The sequence below is a fragment of the Trichechus manatus genome, unplaced genomic scaffold (genome assembly GCF_000243295.1).
Source record: "Trichechus manatus latirostris isolate Lorelei unplaced genomic scaffold, TriManLat1.0 scaffold00294, whole genome shotgun sequence".
In the NCBI taxonomy this organism is placed as follows: Eukaryota; Metazoa; Chordata; class Mammalia; order Sirenia; family Trichechidae; genus Trichechus; species Trichechus manatus.
Window position 1 is genome coordinate 1504445 of NW_004444230.1, and position 22015 is coordinate 1526459.

The 22015-nt window shown below is 40.7% G+C and overlaps 2 protein-coding genes across 2 annotated transcripts; one reads left to right on the plus strand and one right to left on the minus strand.

Annotated features, from left to right (window-relative positions):
- Window positions 1-798: 798 nt before the first annotated feature.
- On the minus strand, window positions 799-1182 carry LOC105756951 (keratin-associated protein 9-2-like). Its single transcript, XM_012559678.1, has one exon. It carries the CDS (start codon window positions 1180-1182, stop codon window positions 799-801), a length of 384 nt encoding a protein of 127 aa, XP_012415132.1.
- A 4473-nt stretch (window positions 1183-5655) lies between these two features.
- LOC111819180 (keratin-associated protein 4-3-like) lies at window positions 5656-20296 on the plus strand. Its single transcript, XM_023725269.1, is given in 4 exon segments — window positions 5656-5836; window positions 14222-14591; window positions 16563-16675; window positions 20124-20296. Coding segments are annotated over 4 exon segments (837 nt in total).
- The last annotated feature ends 1719 nt before the right edge of the window (window positions 20297-22015 follow it).

A 22015-nucleotide genomic window follows, 5' to 3' on the forward strand; every position in this document is an offset into this window, starting at 1 on the left:
GTACACCTTTTTTGTGCCTAGTCACCAGTATAATTTCTACTGATAGAAAGATGTAGAGAAAAGTGCCCTTGACCTGGAATCAAAGGACCCGGACATTAGACCTGCTGTCAATTACTAGTTCTATAGCAAATCATTTTTGGATCACTAAAATGGGAACGGAAATCTTTGCTCCACCCAATTTGTATGACCTCTGTGATGCTTGAATGAGATAATAATAGATATAAAATGCAATTCAAAAGGAAGGCCTCATAAGGAAGCTCCATAAACAATCAAACAAACATACTACAGGATGCAGATTAATACAGATTTTATTAGGAAAGATCAACTAGGAAGACAATTCAATGGGATCATGAAAGAGGGAAAAGAAGATACAAAAATAATGCACATATCGAAAAAATACAGTAAATACTGGTCATTGTAGAGAGCTAAATATACTGTCATAAGAATTTTTTCTTTTAAAGTGTCATAGAGGCTAAAGGAGATGATTACTTTCCTGAGGCGTAGGCTCTGAATTCATGTCAAGTTCAGACGGACTTGGCCAGCATCTGGTATAATGAGCAAGAGGAAACGCGGAAGAATAACACCGAAGTGAAGTACACTTCATCCCCTCGGCAGATTCACCAGCATAGAAAGAAGACGACAACAACACTCTGTGACAACAACGTTCCGTGTCCGCACGTTGTTTCTCAGCAAAGTTTGGGAGCAAGTTTATTTATTATACTAACAGGCCCTTTGCAAAATGCTTGAGGAAATGTGGTTTTTGGCAGGTCTGTGGCAAGTGGGTCTATAGCAAGCGGATCAGCAGCAGGAAGGTTGACAGCAGCTGGACACGCAGCAGGCTGGGCGGGAGCAGGGCTCCCAGAAGCTGGATACACAGCAGGATGGGCGGGAGCAAGTTGGTTGAGAGCAGGGCTCACAGCAGCTGGATCCAAAGCTCAGGGGTAGGCAACCAGGCAGCCAGACACACGTTGGGTGGTAGCAGGTTCGCCAGCAGTACACGGGGCCAGAGCAAGCTGGCTGGCAGCTGAGTGTGGAGCAGCAACTAGGGCGACAGCAAGGCTGGCAGCAGCTGGACCCACAGGCCGTTTGGCCACCACAGCTGGACCCAGAGAAGGTGGGCCGGCAGCAGGTGGTCCTGCAGCAGGTGGGCTGGCAGCAAGGGGAGCAGCAGGAGCGGGTCATGGTGTCAGGTGTGGAGGGTGGGCTTCTGTTCAGAGGTGAGTTTCCCAAATTCTGAGAACTCCTTCTGTTCTGGGGCTTTTATACACTAGACCCCCAAAGTTGGGACCAATAAGCAGAACTTTTCCTTGTTATTATTTATTATGTTGTTTTTCATGAGCCACAGGAAATTGTCCAAGAAGGAAGTGTTCCCTAAGTATAATGAATCTTCTGAATATAAATGATTGAATTGTTTTCCTAAATGAGAGATAACTCGGAAGAACTTATTTCCAGAAACGGGGGAGGCAGTCAACATCAATCGCATCATTTAACTATGAACCATCATTTTTTAAAGAGAGTGCATCATTTGATCACCTGACAGTTCAAATTAGTTTAGGGAAGAGGACAGAACCATTGTCACCACCTACATTTTTCCCTTGGCACCCCAAAGATTGCTATGCGCCTCTGAAGAAAGAGCATGTTGTTGATGAAACGGTGGTGATGAGTTTGAACCATATTTTAACAGTTTGAAATAAAACCATAGTTTAACAAGATTCAGTCCCTGGGTGGTGCCAATGGTTAATGTGTTCAGCTGCTAACCAAAAGGTTGGAGGTTCAAGTCCACCCAGAGGGGCCTCAGAAGAAAGGCCTGGGGATTTTCTTCTGAGAAATCAGCCATTGAAAATCCTATGGAGCACAGTTCTACTGTGACACATATAGCGTCACCATGAGTCGGAATGGACTCCACAACCAGTTTAGTTTGGTTAACAAGGTTTTTATCTGTCCCACACAAAATCCTGATTCGTGGATAGGTAACACCAGCAGCAGGCACTTGATATCTCCACTTACATATCTTATTTCTTACAACAGGACACTGGGTTCAATTATAATTGACATAATCTCTTCCAAACTGAGCTCCGAATCTGTAGAGAAACTTGATACCAGACCCACCCCCTGGGACACTTACTTACCATTTCAATGAGACAGATTGGCACAGTATCCTCAACAGTGGGCTTAAACACATCAAAAATCATGGAGATGGGGCAGGAGAGGAGCTGACTCCAGTCAACTAACAGCAAGTGGTGAAATGCAGTTACTCTGACAAAGTATTTTTCCCTGAATTGCAGTTGAAAAATGCAAAGACCAATAAGTGTATTGAATACAGGGAAAAAAAGGGACAATGGTCACTCCATCATATGTATCAATGGAGCAAAGGCAGAATAAGGCGCATAACATCTTGGATGCTTAGCAATTTCCCTATTTGGCTAACCTTTTGAAAGAAAGAGCCTCAGAGTGGGCTCCTGATACAGCTTCATTTGCTCTGACTCAAGCTGTGGCTAAGGATTTCTGGTGCTTCTGCTGCTGCAGTATTGTTGGCCTTGGCTGCACAGGTGGCTAATCCCCCGTTTGTAGATCTTGCCAAATAATCTGCTGCTGTTCATCGAGTAAGGAGCCCTCGTGGGGCAGTGGTTAAACCCACCAAAACGTCGGTGGTTCGAACCCACCAGCCGCTCTACAGGAGAAAGGTGGCAGTCTGCTTCTGGAAAGATTACAGCCTTGGAAACTCTATGGACCAGTTCTACTCTGTCCTATCGGCTCGCTACAAGTCGGAACTGGCTTGACGGGGTGGGTAGTAGCAGTAATTCCTTAAGTCAGAAGAGAATCATGTTGGGAAGGGTATTGTTCGCTTCTGTGTCTCTTTGTTGAGAATAGGCTGGGCGCATCGTGGGAATCAATAATTATTGAAAAGGAGAACTAAGTTTGCTAGCTTGAAAACTTGGACTGACAATAACTTGTACTAGGACTGGAGAATTGAGGTATTGGTTTGAAAAAGTGACAGAATGCCCAATTCTATTTTGAACAAGTCACATTTGAAGCCACATGCCTTAAGCCCAGCCCACTGTGCTCCACATTTCTTAGCTTCTTCATTTCACTGCCAGCTGTTTTGCTGTAAATATATTGGGGGTCTGTTTTATTGTGTATTAACATATCTTGTTTGCATTTACCCTAAGTACTGTCCAAACAGAAGGCTAACTCTGCATCAACATCATGCCAAAATCAGTATGTATTTAAACAAGACAAATAGCAAGAAAATGATCCTGGGCATGGCAACAGCAGCTCCTTAACATGCCCCCCAAAACAAACAAACAAACAAAAACCCTGTTGCCGTGAAGTCAATTCTGACTCATAGCACCCCTATATGACAGAGTAGAACACCTGCTGTAATCTTTGTGGAAGCAGACTGCCACATCTTTTTCTCATGGAGCTGCTGGTGGGTTCAAACTGAGGATCTTTCAGTTAGCAGCCAAGCACTTAATTATTGCGCCACCTGGACTCTTTTTAGTAGCTCCTTCCAAAACCAAAAACCCATTGCTGTGGAGCAGCTCCTTAGCAGGGTATAAAAGAGGACTTAGGGGAGGAGACTTTCAAACTTGAGATCTTCACTCCACTGTTGCTAGGCAGAGAGAGAAAGAAGAGATTAGTGAGGGATCAAGATCCTGGATGAGGCTGAGGGGTGGAGGTGGGGTGGAACTTGAAGATACAAATAAAAGGTGACTTTGAAATGAGACATTTGAAAAGACAAGACATTTTAGTAACAATGCAGGTGAGATGGCAGTCCCTGACAGCCTTGGTTTCCTTCATAATGACAAACTAAACAACAATCACTCCAGCAGTGGTGATTATACTTAGCATTCATTGAGTATTTAACATGTAAAGACGGTACTGAATTCTTCATAAGCATTATCTCTTAATCCTCACAACACTAAGGCTGGTACTGTCAGTATTCCCATTTAAAAACACAGAAATGGGGCTTAACGAGGTTCAACAACTTGTCTGAGGTCACCGACCAAGGTGTCAGTGGGGCTGTACTGAATCCAGGTCTGACTGCCAAACTCATGTTCTTCTCACCCCTGCATCCCATAAAGCTGGAGGTTATGTTATTCTTGAGTGCTGTAGATCAAGATACTAAGAAGGGTAGACATAATTTGAAATTGAGCTATGAAAAATGTGAAAATGAATCAATAAGACAGGGACAACTGATTCACTGAACAACTGAAAAACTTGAAACTTGAAGAATTGCTTGACCAGTTCTTGGGCCAGTGGACTGGCCTCTTCTAGCCCCCATTTGCACACATCCAAATAATATCAGCTCTGAAAGGTCAGTTCAAATGCTGCCTCCTTCCTAGCATTTTCCCAGATCCCTCCACCCAACTGTTGACCGCTCTTACCTATTAATCCTCTAACATTTTATTTGAAATTTTCTTATGGTCCATTGCACTTTAACCTTGGAATAGAGTTATTTATTTATGTGCACATTCTATCTCTTTTAGACAGCAGATTCCTGCTACAATGCCAAGCGATGTTAATGGTTTACCTCTATTATTATTTCTAATTTTCTCAGTTACTCATCAAGGTTGGCATTATCATTTTCATTTTATAAATGGGAAAACAGAGGTGGAGAGTAATTAGTACACATGTCCAATGCCATAGGATGGCTGAATTGTAATCAGGTCTCTCTGATTACAACATTCTTGTTCCTTCCATTTCCCCAAAATACAATGTATTTGGTTAACACCAATTAAATTTTTGTTCAATAAATGACTTTTTGGCTCTAGACATAATCTTGTCTAACCTGTCAGCAGTTGACTCATATCCATGTGGGCCCTTTGAAAGGGGCTCTCCATTTCATGGACTCATGGGTGATGACACAGAAGAAAGAGTGACCACATTAAAGAACGATGATAGGTCATCACAAGATAAACATGTAGCAGAGGCACAGGCACACACCAAAGTGTCTTCCCTAAAACAATGTGAAACACAGAGGAGGATTTCAGGAAAAAAAATGACAACTTGGATAAAGCCACCCAGAAGGAAATCACTTCTTCCATCAAATGCAGGGCACTCAGTATAACTGCCTAAATTCGACAGATGCTTTTCAAATCTAATAAACAATAGTTAGGAAATAATGTACAATTCAACAGAATATTCAAATATTCTTTCATCTGTAGTGGCCTATCAAATGACAGTTTCAGCAATATGAAAACTGTTCTCTAGTGGGAGTTATTTTCTATGAATGCATAGGAGAGAATGTGCAGCTAATAGGCAGAATCTGACTTGTCACAGAAGGGAAGAGTGGCTGAAGAATGAGAAATAATCAAGGACCAGAAGTAATAGTGCCATTACCTCTCTCCCACGCACCCCCAAAATGGCAGGGAGGGCACAACTAATCTGATTTTTTAGATTAAAAATGTACACAGAAAACACATTAGGGATAGAATATATTTCCTTCATTAGATTCATAATATTTCACAAGAACAATCCATTTGTAATTATTTGTCATTGAAGATAAGCAGTGACAAAGAAAGAGTCCTGCATATGGTAACGGCAGTCCCTCAGCAGACTACACAAGAGGATATGGGGCAAAGAGACTTTCAAAACAAACAAACAATGCTCCCTCTCTGGAAATTACAACCAGAGCCTCAACCTACTGACAATATGAACAACTCCTATTATGGTTCTGTCACCTCTCACCAAAGCTCTAGCAAAGGTCTCTGGCAAGAGACCGGCTGTGTCCCCAGGTGCTGCCAGAACACCTGGTGCAGAACGATCTGCTAATGCCCCTCCTGCTGCACCTTCAGCTGCTGCTGCCTGGTCTGCTGCCAGACCACCTGTTGCCACAATACTTGCTCCTATCCCAACAGCTGTGGACCTTTTTCCTACTAAACTTTATCCTTGACTATGAACCAAGCTCCAGTCAACACGATGTCAATGGTAATGTAAGCAATGGGTTCTTCCCTGGTCTTGCACTAACCTACCCTGATTTTTACTAATGACTTCTATCATATAACCTGTTGCTGTTGTTGTGTGCCATCAAGTTGCTTCTGACTCATAGGGATCCTACAGGACGGAGTAGAACCCATAGGGTTTCCAATGAACGGCTGATGGATTCGAACTGCCGACCTTTTGGTTAGCAGCCTGAGCTCTTAACCACTTCTCCATCAGGTCTCCTAGCATATGACCTAGCAACTCTTAATAAAGCATAAATCTATATACTAATAACTGAATAAATCTCTCATCTCCAAGCTATCTCCCCTGCCTTGAAACAGAGGACCAAACATCCCTAAACAAAATGGCCATAGAACTGTGGCCCAATTAGACCAGAATTCTAAGCCTATCATACTTGTACTTGATCTTGATAGTGACTTCTTTGTGTTATCTTCAAAAATATTAACTTTCTTATTTTCATAGGCACTTGGCTTACACTTAAACTAAGTGTAAGAAACTGTTATAAATACACGGGAAAATGATAAATCCACAATCATAGCATAGACTGTAACACACTATTTCCAAAATGGTCATTTGAAGAAGAAAAATAAATAGGGTTAACAGAGAATTTTAGTAAGACTTAGATGTAGTGGATATTTATATGCAATCTTATGCCTAACAAATCGGGAATTCCCATTACTTTCATATACACCTAGAATATTCTCAAAATATATCAGTTTACAAAGAAAATTTCAATCAATTCTAAACGATAGAAATAATATGAGACCTTTTTCTCTGACCATAACACAATGAAATTGGACATCAATAGCAGGAAAATAGCTAGCCAAAAGTGTTCTTATAGCCTGCCTTCTTTCACTCCCTCCAGAATAATTCAGCCTAAAAGGAAATGTGGTATCTGTGTGGGGTAGGGATGACCTATTTTGCCTTAAAAGTGTACTTCATTTCTTTTTTATTGAAATTATTTTACTTATAGAAAAATGGCAAAAAGATTTCAAAAATGAGCTCGGGACCATGGTCTTAGGGGACGTCTAGCTCAATTGGCATAAAATAGTTTGTAAAGAAAATGTTCTACATCCTACTTTGGTGGGTAGCATCTGGGGTCTTAAAAGCTTGTGAGCACCCATCATAGATACTACACTGGTCTCACCCTGTCTGGAGCAAAGGAGAACGAAGAAAACCAAGGACATAAGGGAAAGATTAGTCCAAAGGTCTAATGGACCACAATTACCACAGCCTCCACCAGACTGAGTCCAGCACAACTAGATGGTGCCCAGCTACCACCACCGACTGCTCTGACAGGGATCATAATAGAGGGTCCTAGACAGAGCTGGAGAAAAATGTAGAACAAAATTCAAACTCACCATAAAAAGACCAGACTTACTGGTCTGACAGAGACTGGAGGAAACCCCAAGAGTATGGCCCCCAGACACCTTTTAACTCAGGACTGAAGTCATTCCTGAGGTTCATCCTTCAGCCAAAGATTAGACAGGCCTCTAAAACAAACAATAACACACACAGTTCAACCATGTATATGAGACTAAATGGGCACACCAGCCCTGGGGCAAGGACAAGAAGGCAGGAGGGGATAGGAAAACTGGATGAATGGATCTTCTTGTTGAGCCTCATATCTGACAATCAACCAAGAGCTGGCCACCCTCTTATCAACATAAAAGTGTCATTCATATGAACTTTTCCCTGTTTTAAACAGCCCCTACCTTCATTATCCTGTTATACCAGTAAGCAACTGGTCAAAGGCAACCAATCTACACTGAATACCACTTATCTCTCCCACGAACCTCTTCTTTGCATTCAGTCCTCAGATAAACGATGCAGTGAACAAAGTCCCTGAGTCCACGATTGTTATGCTTGTCTTGACCTTCACAGTTACTTAACTCTTTCTCAATAAACTTTACCTTGATGTCAGACATTGTTGTGTAATTAATTATCTTTGAGAGTTGATTGTCAGCTTTCCCCCACTAGCATTATTTCTTTCAAGATGAAGAAAAGTTTGGGTTTCTGTGGCCAGGAAAGAAAATTGATTTTGCAAATATTACCTAATGCCTGTATTGTAGACAGGCCTTCTTTATATATTGTTCAAAATAAGATAATTCACCTTACTTGTCTTATTCAGGCAACAAAATTATTGATCCCTTGCCAAGTCTATTGCACCGTTGGGCTCTGGGAATCATATCTAGATACGTGAACCACAGTTCCTTCCTATAAGGAGCTCACAATCTAATCTTGGAAATAAGAGGAAGGTCCAAGGCAAGTAGAATATTTTGGGTACTATTGATCCTAAGTGGGGAATTCCTGTTTTGGAGAAAGTTAATATAGGAGGAATAATTTTTAGAAACAGAAAAAGTTAAGTCAGTAAATTCAGGGGAAATGTACACATCCATAAAATAAAGAGGAGGCAGAGGAGACAAGGAAGTAGTATTTGCATTCTTGTGATGACTAGAGTAGATGAGCCAAAAAAAAGTTGCAGTTGTTGTTAGCTGCTGCCGAGTCAGCTCCGACTCATGGTGACCACATGTACAACAGAATGAAACATTGCCTGGTCCTGCACCATCTTCACAATCATTGTTGCAGCCACTGTGTATTTTGAGCACCTTCCACATAGGGGGCTCATCTTCCAGCACTATATCTGACAATATTCCGTTGTGACCCACAGGGTTTTCATTGGCTAATTTTTGGAAGTGGATGAGGTCTTTCTTCCTAGTCTGTCAGTCTGGAAGCTCTGCTGAAACCTGTTCACCAATGGTGACCCTGCTGGCATTCGAAATACTGGTGGCATAGATTCTAGCATCACAGCAACATGCAAGCCACCACAGTGCAACAAACTGACAGACGGGTAGTGGCATTTTAATGATACTATACTAAAAAGGTCATAAGCAAATGAGGAGAATATTAGTCAGAGGTGGAGTCACATGCGGACAAGTAAACACCCTCTTTGGGGAAGATTTAGGGAGGAGGAAGAGGGTCTGAATGGCAGACAAGGATGAGTTTATAAGAGGGAAGGATTTAGGTCGTGCCTCAAAGCTGTGCACTAAGATTGCATTCTTGAGACATTCTTAGATCCTGCAGGTCTCCTATATCTCAAGCAGACTTGGTCATGTTCAGGTAAGTAAACCAAATGTCTCCTGCAGTCACATCACTTCACTTGTCTTGTCTGATGCCACTTCCACAGGAAAAGAAGGTACTTGAGTAGGAGCAAAACAAGGCAACAGAATAAGGCAATTATCATATGAGAGGGGCCAAGAAAACACTATAGCATTCTAAAATGGGGAGACTATGTCTTTTTTAGCAATGATCATTAATATGAAAAATCGTAAGCTATGGATAGGAGTGAAACAGGCAGTGATCCAGAAATGTCAAGTTGAAGGACAGATGCAGTGGAAAGCCACTGAGAATGACTGGTCAGCCATGCAGCTTACGGATATGGTAGTATGAAGTTAAAGCTAGAAGTACTGACAGATTTCTAACTTTGATGGGTTTGATAGCCACAGTAATGAGTTTATACTTAAATACTACAACTGTCAAAATGTGTCTGTGATGGGCAAAGCAAATTGTCAAGACATGTTATCCATTCTGGCTCCACTCAGCTCAAGGCAGTGTTGCCATTGACCGCTCACCATGCCAAGTGACTTTAAGATACACGGTCTCCTCCAGTGGAGCCTGACACTCTGGCAGCCATTTGATTATTTCTTATCCGTTCTTTAGCAGTTACCTTTCCTTTTGGAAGTACAAATTAATTGTTTCCCAGATTTTTGAGAGAATCTCTATTCCATAACCAAATAATATCAATAGGCCCAAGAGATGAGTCCTTTAGTTCTAAGCAAAGTTTAGTTGAAAGACGAAAAATATAAAACAAACAAAAAAAAAATCAAAAAACAAATTAAACAATTTCAGATATCAACAGGGCAATATGGCATTAGTATCTTAAAGAATATCACAACCTTAAATTTAGTGTTTTATTATTAGTCACTTATCCTAACACAGTAATTAATGTCTCATGAAGGTTCTCATTTCAACATTCCTCCCTAGTTAACTGGAGCCCTGGTGGCGCAGTGGTTAAGAGCTTGGCTGCTAACCAGAAAGACTGGCAGTTCGAATCCACCAGCTGTTCCTCAGAAACCCTATGGGGAAGTTCTACTCTCTCCTATAGGATTGCTATGAGTCGGAATAGACTCAATGGCAATGGGCAACTCTAGATAACACACACACACACACACACACACACACACACACGTCTCTCTCTCACACACACATCTGTCTCAAATTGCAAGGATAGAGAAATCTGTTAAAGCTATCTCAGTACAATTGTGATTTTGTTCCTTTATTTCTAACAGTTTGTAGTACATAAAAATATTCCCATTTGTTCTTTATAATTTTGTATTTTAATTCCATTACTCCTTATATACTAATCTCATCAGTCAAGAAAAAGAGTATTTCCGGTGCCACTAGAATTCCTCAAGTTACCGTTTTATAGCCACACTCTACCTCCTCCTTAACTCCTGGCAACCATTGATCGGTTCTCCATTTCTATAATTTTGTCATTTCAAGAATGTCATATAAACAGAATCATACAGTAGGTAGTCTTTTCAGATTGCCTTATTTTCACTCAGCATAATTCTCTGGAGATTCATCCAGGTTGTTTTATGTATTAATAGTGCCTTCCTTTTTATTGCTGAGTAATATCCCATGGTATGGATGTACCAGTTTTTTTAACCTTTCACCCACTGAAGGGTATCTGGGTTATTTCCAGTCTTTGGCTATTATTAACCAAACTTCTATAACTAGCGTAGTTACTGAATAAATGATTAAACAGAATGACCCAAAATTATAAAATATTTTTTATTATAAAAGAAAATATATTTTAACACCAAAAAGGCAAAAAGGATATGATATATATCAGAATAAAAGGGTTTTTCTAAATTGAGTAAATTAAGTTATATAAAAAAATATACCTTATTCTTATTTTCTCTCATTTAACTTCATGATTATGAAAACATTGTCACAAGCTGGACCTAGATCATAGATCAGTATTTGGAAACCATTCTTCTAGAGTTCTGTTGTATAAAGTGGCACAAAATCACTATGAAATAATATTTCTTATAGGTGCCAATGGGGCAAAATTAAAGAGCTTCCATGAACATAAAAATAGTCTTCCGAAAGTTAGTTATAAATTATCTCTGGTTTAGAGCCCAACCCACTGCCATCAAGTTGCTTCTGACTCATAGTGACGCTGTAGGACAGAGTAGAACTGCTCCATAGAGTTTCCAAGGCTATAATCTTTACAGAAGCCGACTGCTACATCTTTCTCCCATGGAGTGGCTGGTGGGTTCAAACCACTGACCTTACTACCAGTTAGTAGCCAAGCACTGAACCACTGTGCCACCAGGGCTTCTTTGGCTTACAGCTGGGTAAGAGCAAATTAAAATCTGAGGCACTTAGTTTGTGGAAGGCTATGGCTTACAGCTAGAGCCCTGACTCCATCTTGAGCTTTGATATAAAATCAGTTTCTATTTTACTGTTTGTTAAGTTACTTCTTTAATGCTTGCTGCTAAGCCACTTAACATGGTAAAAAATCCATCTTGGCTTCTTGAACCTTGTCTGGAACTTAGTTCTGCTTTAAAATGTTTTACAACTCGTTCCAGGGAAACTTACTAAAACCTGTCTTTGATAAAGTATCAACCAATTGGAAGTAAGAAACAAATTCATTGTGGTTTTTTTCCTCAAGCTACTTAACATGTTTTGGTATATTCATAGTTTTTCCTGTAATTCCTATTAATATGCATGACTTTTACTGTAACTGTTTAACATATATCCAATCAGAGTGCGATTATTACAATACTCACTGATTTTCCTGTAAATGCTTAGCACATGGATTAGTTAGTTCCTCTTTCTACCCCATAAGTATACCGCTGCAACTGCCCTACCTTGGACTGCTTGGTTCCATTTTCAATGGGCTATGCAGCTCCCCAATTGCAACTACCTTGAGCCTTAATAAATCTCTTTACTTTTCATTTCAAACAGTGCCTGAGTTTTTATGCTCGTTCACAGAGCAGAGAAATGCAAAACCATACACAGGGAGAGAATGACTCCAAAGAGGCAGTCTTGAATTAAGATATTGATATGCCTAAAATATTTGTTTGCTCATGAGAAAAGGGAGCATGTCCATACTGGATGTAGGAACCAAGGGCAGAGTTTGAAATATGAATATACTGTCCAAAGATATGCACTAAAAAGGAGTTACCCTAAAGCTGTGGCTTCTAAACCCAGCTTTTAATCCAACATTAAAAAAAAACAAAAAACCAAACTCGTTGCCATGGAGTCAATTCCGACTCATAGTGACCCTATAGGACAGAGTAGAACTAACTGCCCCATAGGGCTTCCAAGGAGCTGCTGTTGGATTCGAACTGCTGACCTTTCAGTTAGCAGCTGAGTGCCTGATCATTGTGCCACCAGGGCTCCAATCCAACACAGTCGTTTAAAAATTTTTGCTTTTAAATAAGAATTGCATTTATACAGATATTCGAAAAATTTGAATAATGCACAGTTTCTTGTACACTTAGTAGGATATTTTTATGCTTCAGTTTTTCATATGGCTGGAGTACTTCCTCAAGTAATTTTACAGAAAAGGTACATACATAGTATACTTTCTGGCTCCTTGCATGCCTGGAGATACCTTTCTTTGGCCCTTTCATATGAATAGTTGTCTGCTTGTGGTATAAATGATTAGCTGTCTACCAAAAATTCCTTCTTCCTCTTCTATTGTGTAGAATTACCCCTGGGAAGTAGAAATGACTTTCAATTTTTTTTTCATGATAACTCTTCAGAAAATTCAAGACGTGAATGCAAAGAATATTTGGAAGGAAAAAATAATTTTAGAAATACAAAGTATATTTTGAAATTTCACAGTTTAAAACAGAGGAAGTGAAATTATAATATATCCTAATCTAAACTAAATCAGTGATCTAGAGAAATAAAAATATACCCACTCCTCACTTATCGACATGATTAGGTTCCAAAGACCAGGTCATTATGTGAAAATTGGCATTAGTGCACCTTCCTCAAGGGCACTGTGAATCAGTGAAATACCTGAGAATTGCAGGTAACAAGCAGACAGAGGCATGCCTCCCTATATGCCAGGTAACCATGTGGCTAACGTCAGTAACCACTCTCATCCAGCTGCAAGGTTGTTTGTCTTTGACCCCACAAGCTCCAACAGAAATCATGATTTCCTCCTCCCGTGGTTTCCTCACTACGTCTTTGGTCTTTTCTGCCTCATTGTAAAAATAAATGGCTTATTATGCCACTTTTAACAGAGTCCCACTCCTGTTTCATCTTCTTGAGAAGACAAAGTCTCTAGTGCATTTGCCTCAGCAAGGAGTTGGAAGAGAAGGTCATGGCCATGGACTCTCCCTGCCACCTTCCCAGAATTTCCTGGGCAGCTTATTAAAAATATAGATTTATTGGTTGCACTACTGGGGATTTTATAATTTGGTTTTGGTTATTTATTACTTGGTTGTTTCAGAAAGAAGGGATACGATAATTTCACGCACAATCTTGGTTCCTAAAGAGAGTGATACTGCCAGGAAAAATAGGTTAATGACATGAGGAAATAACGCCAAAATGCATTGCTTGGGATTTCTTTCCCTAACTCACTAATTACCAGCCGGCACCTAGAGCCGTCCCCTTTCTCATTGCTCAAGAGTGACCCACAGCGGTGGGCCTTCTCCTCCTCTTCCCAAGCCCTCATTCCATCATTCTGAAATGGGAGTGATTTCATTCCCATTGATATTCCTCAGCTGCAGTCCCAACTGCTGTGTGTTGAATCATGATTGAAAAAGGAACATCTGGATAATAGTAACAAATTGTCAGCCACATGATAGCCAATTGGAGAAGAGAGCTGCCTTCTTGAAAATTAGATGATACACACAAGGAAGAAACAGGAGAGTTGATTTGGAAGGAAAGATTAGACTCAATATACATCATAGAAAGGAAAGATGCAGCCTATTTAACTTTTGCAAGAAAAAAAACACCTATAACTATCTAATTTGATAATTGCTTATCTACCAGGATAACAATAACAAGGAAGAAGCTCCCTCAAAGGGGTATAAAAGGGGATCTAGAGCTGCGAGACTCCCAAACTCTAGAACCTCACTTTCCTGAAAACAGCCAGAACCCTCACCCTCCGACACAGTGGTCAACTCCTGTTCCGGCTCTGTCTGCTCTGACCAGGGCTGTGGCCTCTGCCAGGAGACCTCCTGTAGCCCCAGCTGCTGCCAGACCCCCTGCTACCGCCCCAGCTGCTGTGTGTCCAGCTGCTGCCACCCTAGCAGCTGTGTGTCCAGCTGTTGCCGTCCCAGCTACTGTGTGTCCAGCTGCTGCCGCCCCAGCAGCTGTGTGTCCAGCTGTTGCCGCCCCAGCAGCTGTGTGTCCAGCTGTTGCCGCCCCAGCTTCTCTGTGTCCAGCTGCTGCCATCCCAGCAGCTGTGTGTCTAGCTGCTGCCAACCCAGCTGCTGCCGCCCCAGCTGTTCTGTGTCAAGCTGCTGCCGCCCCAGCTGCTGTCATCCAGTCTGCTGCCAGACTACCTGCTGCCGTACCACCTGCTGTCACCCAAACTGCTGTGGGTCCTCTTGGTAAACTTCATTCATGACCACCACTTCTGAGTCAACTACTATGATGCCAATTTATCAGTCTTATTCATATTTCCTTTCTTCACAGCACCTGGCCTTGTTCTAAACTGTCACTATGTTTATTCATCCCCTTGGTCATGCTACCAAGCCACTATTTAAAAAGCAACAATTTAAACTAACAACCACACAAAACCTCTAAGTTCTATGTCTATTGCCCTGGCATTCATTCAGATGCCAAATGTCTACACTGCTCAGAGGGAAACGTTGCTAATCTATCACTGCTGTGCGTGGCTTGACCTTCACAGTAAATTATGTGTAACATAGTAACTGTGTCTCAATAAATATTTACTATCTTGGTATCAGAAACGTTTGTGGTCCTTAATTACTTTTTAGCGTTGATTGCTTATTTGGAGTTAAGTTTGGGTTTCTGTTATGTGAACAAAGAAAATTGATTTTGCAAAAATAAAACCAAAGCCAAATAATTTTTCCCCAAACCAGACTGCCCATCTTACTAGCTATCAAGTTTACTGAGAGAAAACAAGAACTTTGTTGCTTCTATAATGATTTACGGATCACCTGGCAGCGTCCTCGCACTACTGGGTTCTGAGGAGCACATGGGAAGAACGAGACCCAGTTTCCATTCCTTAGGAAACTCACAATGAGATCTTGGATTTAAGAGGAAGGAATACGTCAGGTAGAGTATGTTGGTAATATTGGTAAGAAAGAGAAGAGTATTGGATAAGAGTAATATATAAGGACTGATTTACAGAAAAAAAATGTGTCAAGTCTGAAAATTCCAGGAAATATGGACAGCTCAAAAACACACAAGACAAAGTGAAAGAGAGGATCAGAGGACAGAAGAGTGTTACATTTTGAAGATAATTTTTGTAAAAAAGGTACCAGACAACATTATAGTCATTTTAAGGAAGAGGGTTTATCAGGATAAATTCGTGGAGTGGGACTAATTATGATAGAACCTATGTGAAGACAGGACCTAGGGATTTCAGACTGAAGTTAAAGATGCAGTAGGAAACCAGTGAGTATGATGGATGATGTCACATGTCTTAGGCTGGATTCTCTAGAGAAGAAAAAAAGTATATATATATATATAGCTTATAAATATATATATATATATATAGAGAGAGAGATTTATATCAAGGAAATGGTTCATGCAGTTGTAAAGGATGGAAAGTCCCAAGTCTATGGGTCACGGTGGGTCAGGGTGGAGGCTTCTCTGACTCATGTAGCTGCAGGGGCTGGAAAACCTAAGATCAGCAGGTCAGACAGCAGGCCTCTGGCTCACAGGCTGCAGAGGCAGACGAATCCCAAGATCAGCAGGTAAGCTGCTAGCTCAAGTCCCAAGAACCGGAAGTCAGATGAACAGGAGTCAGCTGCAGGATCCAGAGTGAGCAAAAGCCTGAGAGCTTTGCCAGAGAGTCCACCTATATTGGATGCATGTCACACCCCCAAGGAAACTCCCTTTCAACTGACTGGCTGCTCCTAAGAGATCTCACCATGGAAGTGATTACATTATATCATACCTCATTATGGAGATGATTACATCATTACATAGCTGCCAAACTATATTATAACTGCCAAACCACTGAGAATCATGGCCCCGCCAAGTTGACACACAAACTTAACCATCACAATACTTATGGTAAGGAAAGCAATAGAAGTTAAGTTGGTTATGCTAGTTGGGTGCTATTTTTGAGGGCATGGATCGACACTGTTGGGGGAATGGTTTGCTTCTATGCCACCCATCCAGGCTGCCTGAGGTAAAGGCCTTGGGCCCAGAACATTCTCTGATAAGGAGGCTGGAAGTCTGGTCACTGTCTGTCTCCCAGTTCCTTCTCCTTATCAGAGAAGCCTTCCTCCTGTTCCAGGCACACAGGAAATTTTTCTGTCTCTTGCACATGTGCAGGCACCACATGGTGCTTGGCCAACCCCACTTCTATATCTCTTTCCATCAAGGAGGGAACAGGGTCTCTTGTACTACAGCACAAGAGAGACGAATGTAGAAAACCTGCCCTGCATAGGCTGTATGCAGGATGAGCCTGCTGGCCATGGGAGACCAGTGCCGACTAGTAAAGCTAATCTCGCTCTGTCTCTTCTCTATGTGAGAAAACCATTTCCCATGCACTGTTACAGCATGTGTGTGGGCCTCTGCTGGCAATTCTGAACCCTGCCACGACAGACACATTAATGACATTCATTCATTCATGCTCCATTAAACTCCAGTAGTAGGGTTTTCATGCACTTCTAACTATGAGGCATGCAAAAAATACTTTTGTGCCCACTTAATAAGATCTGGCATGAAGTCATCCAGCTGCCTGTCTCCTCTATAACTCTGAAATTCCCTTTACCATTGGGAATTCAGTTTAAGTTGGACTTCCTATGTCTTTTTAAGAGTTTCCCTTTCCCTCCTAAGGGAGATCAATAGGTTCAAGAGCTAAACATTTTAGGACTAGGCAAAAGCTTTTAGTTGGAAAAGATAATAAAAAAGGGAAACAAAGACTGCACAAAACTAAAATAGCATATTCGTAAATTAGTAATGTGGTACAAGAATCATATCACTGGATTCAAGTTTCACTCCTAGATTTATTCTAAGACAGTAACTGCTCTTCAAAGGTCATTTCTCACTGCAGTATTCCTCAAGTGCCTAGGCCTGAGAAATGTGTTAAAGCCTCAAGCTATTATGCCTGCTATATTGTTTCCATATTTCAAAACTGTTTTTGTTTTCTTATGCTATGCTATATATGCTATACTATACGGCACATAAACATTTATGATTATTTTATCTTACTTTTTATATTTTTCCCTTTTATTACAATAAAATATAAGTATATTATCCAATTATTGTTTTTGGCATTTGTCTTTTGGATTGCTCTTGTATTTATGTTTGAGCTTTCTTTGCTGATTTTTATCCTCTACTATTCTAGAATATATTTGAATCCTTAAATTTTACAGTTTCTTCTCTTGGTACCAATTTTTGTAAGCCCATCTACTGCATAGTGGAATTCTTTATTTTGATTCATTTCTCAGTTGGTTGGAGTACTTCTTAAAATAATTTCAAAGGAAGTAATAAGTCATGAGTCCTTGCAAATCTTTCCATGTCCCTCACACATTACAGATAACTTGTATGGATTTACAATTATAATTTACAATTATGGATTTACAATTATTCACAAACTTTTCCACCTCAGAACATTGTAGATGAAAGCAAAATATCTAAAAATAAAATTATCCATGCAATATAATCTAACATTGGAAGAAAGGCCTGGTGATCTACTTCTGAAAAAAAATCAGCCATCGAAAATCCTGTGGAGCACAGTTCTACACTGACGCACACGGGGTCGCCATGAGTCAGAATTGACTCTACAGCAACAGGTTTTTGTCTTTTTTTTTTGTAATACTCTAACACGTTACGGATGCACAGAGAAAGAGACTCTCGCTAACATCTGGAGCATGAGTAACTAACTGGTTGACTTCAGAGAAGGCTCTATGGTGGAATATATATATCAACTGCTAGGCTTAATTCTAAAAGTTTAGAAGTAGTAGGTCTTTAAGACATCACAAAATAAACTGTTTATGCCCCCTTATCATTTCTGAATTCATCATTAACAAACAAACAAGGGGAATGAAGAAGTAGAAACACAAATTCTGTCTTCTTAGGACAGGAGACAATAGCAGGTAAGAAATGGCAACACATTTTTGAAGGGAGAAGTGGCGACTAACTTAACAGAGCAAAAGGAAGGGTGCAAACAGAATACTTCTGAGTGTAAAGCTGATTTTCCTTGATGACTCAGAAAGACTGCAGGCACCAGAAATATCGAAGGCAGGGTGAAGCAAGAGAGCTGATAGGCCCCTAGGATCCCTTGTCCACCCTGCACAGTCAGGTCAGCCCTCTCCCACTTCCCATCACGAAACCAGAGGTTTTTCTCTCAAGAATTTAATGAGAGAAGCTCCACGTCTGGGGACACTGCAAGGGACAAAGTGAAGTATGGGACCAAAAACAGGGCGATGAAGTGAAAAATTGAGCATTGTGCTCAGCTTCCAGGGCTCTGACGGCCAGGCATAAGCCTTCCCAGCAGCATATTGGAAGATTCTTCTCTAAAGAAGATGAAGGGACTCAGAGAAGAGTTATATAGCCTGACAATTTTTTGGTGGTAAGGAAGGGAGAGGTGAAGATCAAATCGTGAAGCCCACCAATGGACAAGTTCCACCATCCACATAGAACTTTCAACTGGCTTTTTAGTGACATATTATTAAATACGCAGCAGGCATTTGAGAAACGTCTCCAGCCTGACATGTTGGGACCAAATTAAAAACAAACAAATAAACATAAAGGGGAAAAAAAGCAATTTGGCAAAAATAGAAAATGCATGAAGTAGAATAGAACTAAAAAATTACAAAACCAGAGACTATAAATACTATCCTCAAAGAAATGAGAGAGGAAACCGCATCTGTGAAATAAGAACAAGATTCTATAAAAAAGGAGCAGTCAGAGGCACAGAATAAAATCATCTGCTTCTCTGAGAATTAAGATTTGATAGACAAAATTAGAAAACAGTTCAGTAAGATAAAGTAGAAGAAATAAAAGAAATGGACAGAATTAAAGAAAATACAATGACAAAGAACATCTATTCGGGAGCTCTACCACACAATAAGGGGGGGCAGTGGTGGTTCAGTGGTAGAATTCTTGCCTTCCATGACGGAGACCTGGGTTCGATTCCTGTCCAATGTACCTCAAGCACAGCTACCACTCATTTGTCAGTGGAGGCGTGTGTGTTGCTATGATGTTGAAAAGGTTTCAGCAAAGCTTCTAGGCTAAGATGGACTAGGAAGAAAGGCCTGGTGATCTATTTTTGATGAAAATGCTATAGAGCCCAAAGGTCTGATTCTGTTGTGCATGGACTTGGCACAGTGAGAGGCCAATTTGACAGCAGCTGACAACAATACCACCACCACATAATGAAGAGAAAGCCTAGAAAAAGAGTGAAGAGAAAAGAGAAGGGGAACATTATCACAGAAATAGCCTAGGAAAACTGAGGATGGACCTTTTTCTTCTCATCCTGAACCCACATCCCATCCTCTTAAGTGGTCAACAGAAAAGAGTCCTCCATGAGTAACACTGCCTACATTAACTCATGATGTGATACACACAGAGCGGAGAGGAACACACAGAACCACTGAAAACAAGCTATCACCTGAAAGCCAATTAGACAAGGAAGTTCCAGCCTTGAAATTAGATAATATCCATAAAGAAGATACAAAATTTGTGACTCAGGAGCAAAACAAGACAGATACATCCTAAAACATCAGGGAGAAGAATATATTCTATCTAAATTTATAATAATAATGCAATTTTAATTTGCTAAATCTGTAACTTGATAATTGATTATGTACTAGGGAAACAGTAACAAGGAAAGAGTATTGCACATGGTAACAACTGTCTCTCAGCTGGGTATAAAAAGGACAATGTTGCAAGGAGATATCAAACTCAGGAATGCATTCATCTGGAAACTTACCCAGAACCTCTACCCTCTGACACCGTGGTCAAATTCTGTTGTGGCTCCTTCTGCTCTGACCAGGGATGTGGTCAAGGCCTCTGCCAGGAGACCTGCTGCCACCCCAGCTGCTGCCAGCCCACCTGCTGCGGTACCACGTGTTGTCGCCCCAGCTGCTGTGGATCCTCTTGTTGCTGAGTTCCCCATTCCACACCTACACCTTCCCCTTCAACATTCTCCTCACTGAATCAGGAGCTTCTTTCTTCCAGGGCACTAGGGCACAGAATCCTGGCTGAGCCAGTCCCAAGGGCTCTGTGTCTAATCTCTGTATTCTTTCCCACACTGGCCGTAAGTCTCCTGGGTATAATGATTACTCACTCTGAGCCTCTCTCTAATTGTCCAATAAAAGTCCTAGATTGTTGTCCTCCCCCAGCATCCAGACGTCTTCTATTTATTCAAAAAGAAGGAAGCTATTGGCCAGGCTTATGTGAACATGGATAGTTATCTAAATTCTCAGACTTTATTGTTGACACTTTCTCAGCTTTTTCTCTTAGGGTGATTTTTCTATGTCTGTTTTTTTCTGTTTGATTCTACTTTTCTGTTTCTGAGTACACAAATAAAATTGACTTACTATTCATTCCTTCTCATGTGTTCATAACTAGATTACGAATGATAGGTTTTATATACAGATGCAGACAAGAATTTAGACCCAGTCACAACATAATAGACTTTCCAAACCAACATGCCTCAGATAGCACAAAACAAACTCGTCTTATCGATCTTTTAATGAACCGGCAATGCTCTGTTCTTTCTAGTCACCCTGGCTTGAAGAGAACAGCAACCATGTAGACAACAGCTGTGGAAAGCTTTTGGGAAGAGTTGTTCTCCATTCATGTACCAAATGAAGACTTCATTCCCATTCTAGTGTTTGTGTCTTCAAGTGATAAAAGCTACAGAGCAACATTCATGTCTCCTGCCCCATCAGTGGTGCTTTGTGACACTTCAGCATCCCCAAAAGTATGCATCACTTGGGGGTGGAAAACTCATTTGCCTTCTATTACTCTTGATAATGACATTTCTGCTGGACTCACTTTTTTCCACAGCACATTTTCCCTCATAATGAGATCACCCAATCACAAGGATATTGCACTTCACAAGGCCACGGTGGACTCACCTCTAGATTGCTGCTTTCAGCGCAGTACGTTTGGGGGGATTGGCTATATGCATCGACCTAGCATACTGGTGCCTCTTTTTCAAAGTAACATTGAATCATGACTCAAATAAATTATTGTATCCACCTTGACTAGCTCTTTTCGTTAGAGCAGTAGTTTTCCAAATGAGCTACTTGGAGTTTCACGGAAGTACCTCAAAAGCTGCTGGACTGTGGTTGAGAGCTGGACCCCTCCCTCCTTCATTTTATCTGACTGCCGCATGGTCAGTTTCTGGGTGAGGGAGAATTTTTAAAAAGTTAAAAAAAAAAGCTTAGAAATCATTAAGTTAAAACAAGAAATTCACAACAATATGAATATTGTGAATAAAACAGTAAGAAGGTAGCATAAGTAGAAAAAAAGTAGATGAGAAATGTTATATTTGAAATACTAGTACAAAAAGAACATCACAGTGGCAAAAATCCACAATTCTTCCCTGGTTTATGGGTTTTTCATTGAGTTCTATTGAAGTAAGGATTAAAACTCATTGCAATCTGATATTCCTGATACTGCTTCTCTACATGAATCAGAATTACCTGCGGGAACTTATTTAAAATGCAAATTTCCGGGCTCTGCTCAAGATTTTCTAGATCAGAATATTGAGGGGCCAGTTTAGGAATTTAGAATCCTTATCAAGTTCCCAAAGTAATTTTTATGTGCACTATGCAAAAGAGCCTCTGCAAATTCTAGACTACAAAAATCACTTACC